Source organism: Aristolochia californica, unplaced genomic scaffold (assembly GCF_029961685.1).
Source record: "Aristolochia californica isolate CCGP_79_NKW_82.1479 unplaced genomic scaffold, dmAriCali1.0.hap1 SCAF_9, whole genome shotgun sequence".
Classification (NCBI taxonomy): Eukaryota; Viridiplantae; Streptophyta; class Magnoliopsida; order Piperales; family Aristolochiaceae; genus Aristolochia; species Aristolochia californica.
The window spans coordinates 9849050-9854283 of record NW_027182290.1 but is presented as its reverse complement, the minus strand read 5'-3'; the positions used below and the strand labels follow the sequence as shown (position 1 = coordinate 9854283).

Below are 5234 nucleotides of genomic sequence, written 5' to 3'. Positions count from 1 at the left end.
AATGGTCCCTACTTTAGCAGCAAATAAAATCAGTATTCCAATACCACAACCAACATCCAGAATTGTTGCATGGCTCATGAGAGAAGGATTATTCAGAATAGCTGCCCTATAAGAATCTGTCCTCACCATCTCGCTGATCATCTCTGTTATGGACTCCATAGCATCACGAGTTATCCATAGACATAGGAATTAAATTATGTCAATTTACTTTTCATGTAATTTCAATTCGGTTTGGTTTACTTTATTTGGTTTGGTTTAATTTGGGTTGGTTCAGTGTAATGTGGCGTGAACCACTTGACCTAATGGGTCATCTTTGTATTTTTGTCCTCAACCCTATTTAGGGGGACGTGAAGGAAAAGAGAGGCAAGTATTGAGAAAATTATATTTTACAGGTCTGATTTTCCCTCAGAGGTCATGGTCGGATTCTCCCTTTGAGGTCCAAGGTTGAGCTTCCTCCAAAGCTCCTTCATTCTAAATTGAGTTCCACCATTACTTGTTCAAGAAACAAGGTTTCTCTTCCAACGTCAAGATCAACCATGGAGGGAAGAGAGGAAAGAAGGGTGACTCGATCCATGGCAAGGGAAGAACCTAACATTTTGCTGGGTTGCTCTTGGCCTGGTCCGGGTTACGTTAGAACACACGCGACCCAAATTTAATCAGCTCTTCCAAACTTAGGAAGAATTAAATTTGGCAACAGTGCTTCTTCCTCCTCTCGGGGCCGAATAGAATGCCTGAAAATGTTTTCCCGGATTATGGAAACGAAAAACGGAAAGAAATATCATCGAACAGAGCAGAAAACCTTCTCTTTGGGAGGAAACTTTCTGACAACAGCAACGTTGGGGCCGAGGATCCCGGAGAAGTAGTCAGGAAGGGAAACTTTTCCCTATTAATGGAGCAGCATAAACGTTTTCTTCCCGACGCCAAATGATCTCGCAGGCTCGTCAACAAGCACTTTATCATTTGAGTTCCCGACGGTCTACCTCTAGATTCCCCTGACGACTCTCATCGAGTTCACCCTCGATGGAGCTAGTGGCCAAGATTTCTACGACACAAGACTTGTCAACGGTTACAACGTGCCCTTCTTGGTGAACGCAGAAGTCAGTAGCGGAAACTACAGTGTGAGTGCATGTGGTGCAAATATCAACACGGTGTGCCCACCAGAATTGAAGGTGACAGATGAAGGTGGCGCCATTATTGCTTGCAAGAGCACCTATGAGGTGTTTAACACCGATGAATACTACTGCAATCCCAACAAGTACTCGACCGTGTTCAAACAAGCCTACCCTATGGCATATAGCTACGCTTATAATGATAAGATGAGCACTTTTACATGCAAAGCTCCTACTTACATTCTCACCTTCTGCCCTACAGCAGTGTGGTTCCGGTTGTCTTTACAGAGCTGATCTTGAGGAGCAACAATTAGAGGAGCAACAACAGAAATATTTTCATTGTGCTCGTACCGATAAGTAGCAAATTATCAACCCATCTTTCTCTTCTCTATTACTAGTAGCAGAACACGGGCCCTGTTCAAGAATAACTGGGATAAGGGGAAAACGAGCAAGAAAAATAAAAAAACTGAAGTTCCAAAAAACTATGGAAAAACAAGGCATCTATACGAGAAAAGAAAATAAAGGATTTTTGGAATTGTGTAAAACCATACTATGAGTCCTGAAAATCAAAGCTCTGATACTATGTTGATTTTCAGGACTCCATGAATTTAGCTCAAGGAGAAAAAAAAGAGAAATCCATTGGAAGAAAACTGGAGGAAGAAGGGTTAAGGACTAGATTCCTAACCCTCCCCCTGAAACTCCATTTATAGATTTATGAAACTACTGTATTACAATAATACCCCTGAACATAGGGTTTAGGGTTTTAACCCTGGAACATTAATAACATCAATGCTATCTCTATGAGATGACCCTTTGTTTACCATCTTGCCATCTTGTATGTGAGCGTATGGACCTTCTCCTTGATCTATGGGCCTTTACCCCATCTTCTATATCTCTTAGATGCATGGGTCTTCCTTGGTCTTTTGGGCTTGAGCTCCATCTTCTAATACACTTGGATATGTTTTGTCTTGTGGTGTTGGGCCCTATCTTCCAACAATATGCTAATTTTTTTATCTCCATGTGCTTGTTAGGATCCTCACGAGCCATGGATCTTGTCACCCTCCTCTCTTCTCTTCCTTCCATTACCTTGCTTGACGTTGAGATGGAACAAGGGAATGATGGAGATTGAATTTCAGAAAAGAAAATTTCGGAAACGAATTGGGGAAAAACGGGAGAGAGCTTGAAGGAGCTCTTGACCTGTTTATCTAATTTACTCTAGGTAAAGTAGACTCAATTCATATCTCTCATTACCCTAGCCGTCCCCTTAAGTAGGGTTGAGGACGTCCAAAACACTAAAGACCCCTGGGGTCAAGGGTTCAAACCAATAAATGCTAAACCAACCCAAACCAAAGAAAAAACCAAACCAAAAACAATTACATGGAAATTGAAAAACACATTCATTAATTCCTACGCCTGTTGGTAACTCATGATGCTATAGAGTCCATAACATCATGCCCCTCCTGGAGAAAGAGCTTGTCCTCAAGCTCGAAGGAAGGATATAAGAGTCAAAATGTTGATCACGGCTCCCAAGTGGTGTCGCTGGGGTCGACATCTGCCCACTGGACGAGAATTTACCAATCACCTTGAATATGGCGTGCATTTACCACCTGAACTGGAATAGAGAGGACTCTGCCCTCATGTAGTGGCGGCAGTGGAGTGTGCAGTAGGGGCGAGTCACCGTGGAAGGGCTTCAATTGGGAGACGTGAAATACATTATGGATCTTTGATTCCTGTGGTAGCTGCAAGCGGTATGCCACGGGCCCAATTTTGTCCAACACCTGAAATGGACCATAATATTTTGGAGATAGCTTATGGCGCTTGGATGCAGTCATAGACAGCTGGCGGTAGTGTTGAAGCTTTAACCACACATAGTCTCCAGGGAAATAAGATACCTCCCGGTGCTTCTTATCATAATAGCGTTTCATAGAGTGCTGGGCCTCCTGTAGATGAGTACGTACCTCAATGAGCATAGCGTCTCTTTCAGCTAATGCTCGGTCCAATGTGAGGACTTTGGATGCCCCTGGTTCATATGGTAACAGACGAGGTGGATCTTTGCCATAAATGACCCTGAAAGGTGTAGTTCCCAGTGCTGTGTGGTAAGATGTGTTAAAGCAAAATTCTGCCCAAGAAAGCCATTTCACCCACCATCTAGGTGCGTCCCCCACAAAAAAACGAAGATATATTTCAATCATGCGAGTGACAACCTCTGTTTGTCCGTCCGTTTGTGGGTGATATGCAGACGAAAATGCCAATTGGGTGCCCTGTAATTTGAATAATTCCTTCCAAAACATACTGGTAAAAATGGCATCCTTGTCACTGATAATGGATGAGGGAATTCCGTGTAATCGGACAATGTTGTCCATAAATAATTGAGAGACCTGAGCAGCAGTATATGGATGCGCCAAAGCAATGAAGTGGCCATATTTTGAAAACCGATCAACGACGACGAATGTCACAGATTTACCTGATGAAACGGGAAGGCCAGCAATGAAGTCCATGGAAATGTCGGACCAGATTTGAGACGGTAGTTGCAGTAGGCCTGCCAGACTTAAAGATTCGGCCTTGTTTCGTTGATAAATCTGACAAGCAGCTACATAATCAGCAATTGTGCTCTTCATGCCCTTCCAGTAAAAGTCCCAACTAATTTGGAAATATGTTTTCTGTTGACCCTCATGTGTGTGTTATGGACTCCATAGCATCACGAGTTATCCATAGGCACAGGAATTAAATTATGTCAATTTACTTTTCATGTAATTTCAATTCGGTTTTGTTTACTTTATTTGGTTTGGTTTACTTTGGGTTGGTTCAGTGGAATGTGGCGTGAACCACTTGACCTATGGGTCATCTTTGTATTTTCGTCCTCAACCCTATTTAGGGGGAGGTGAAGGAAAAGAGAGGCAAGTATTGAGAAAATTATATTTGACAGGTCAGATTCTTCCTCAGAGGTCTAGGTTGGATTTCTCCCTTTGAGGTCCAAGGTTGAGCTTCCTCCAAAGCTCCTTTGTTTTAATTGAGTTCCACCATTACTCATTCAAGAAACAAGAATTCTCTTCCAACGTCAAGATCATCCATGGAAGGAAGAGAGGAAAGAAGGGTCACTCGATCCATGGCAAGGGAAGAACCTAACATCTTGGTATCAGACAGGTCCACCCTTGGGGATTCCTCTTCCCCTGACGATTTGAGACAGTTACCGGAAGATACTAGGCAGAGGACAGATAACCAGGCTCATGCCCTAGAAGAGGTGCGTCTAACAACCTCTGATTTGCGGGAGGCAATAAAATCAATGGATGCTGCCATCCAGGCTCTCCTCCGGCGACAAGAGGACCTTCCTTGGTCGTGTGGACTTGGGCCCTATCTGCCAACAAAGAGCAGTAATAATAAACGTAGAAAAAAAACAAGCACAGAAAAACACAACAAGATTTATATAGGTTTGCCTCAAGGTGAGACTACGTCCTGTCTTCCGCTGCTGTAGTAATCCACTATGAAGATGAAATAGTTAACGAAAAAGATCTCACACACTTACATGTGTCATTTTTCTCTAACCTCTTTCTGTTGCAACTTATGTTCCTTGACTAATTGACAAAACCCTAATACCGGTGCCCCCGGATTGTAAAGAGAAAACTAGGCCAATTGCTTTCCAAGAGTGAAATTTCTAATCAGGTGGGGGCTCCGCCCCCACACTCACGGGAGGGGGGCTCCCCACCTTCCTTCCAACCCCCACAACGACCTTACTGCGAAGGTCGATCCGTGTACCGACTCAGTGTAGGCCGTTGATTAGGCTCCTCATCTCAACAATCTCTCACTTGGGAGACTAATCCATCATCAATATCTCCTCTATAGCAGCAACGAATTTTCAATCCTCATAGAAAAGTCCAACTGAAGGTGCACACAATTCAGTTTCTCAATGGTAATAGTCTTTGTCAACATACCAACCGAATTTTGATTTTCTTGAATATTCTCAAGTGCTAATAGTCCATCTTCAAGGACTGATATGATGAAGTGATAACACACCTGTAAGTGCTTTGTTCGGGCATGATAAACATGATTCGTTGTTAAATGATTATCACTCTGACTATCACAATACAACACATTTTTCCCATGCTTGAGACCTAATTCTTCCAAGAA

The 5234-nt window shown here is 43.0% G+C and overlaps 1 protein-coding gene across 1 annotated transcript; it reads left to right on the top strand.

Annotated features, from left to right (window-relative positions):
• Positions 1–727: 727 nt before the first annotated feature.
• LOC137940630 (pathogenesis-related protein 5-like) lies at positions 728–1403 on the top strand. The gene is made up of 2 exons (XM_068785782.1): positions 728–859; positions 987–1403. Exons 1-2 carry the CDS (start codon positions 728–730, stop codon positions 1401–1403), a joined length of 549 nt encoding a protein of 182 aa, XP_068641883.1.
• Positions 1404–5234: the final 3831 nt, after the last annotated feature.

What these genes read in the sequence shown, in the direction of transcription:
- LOC137940630 (XM_068785782.1), top strand. Translation starts at nt 728, where the DNA reads ATGCCTGAAAATGTTTTCCCGGATTATGGAAACGAAAAACGGAAAGAA. An exon ending in GGGCCGAGGATCCCGGAGAA is followed by an intron (nt 860 to 986) that starts GTAGTCAGGAAG and finishes GTCTACCTCTAG; the next exon opens with ATTCCCCTGACGACTCTCAT.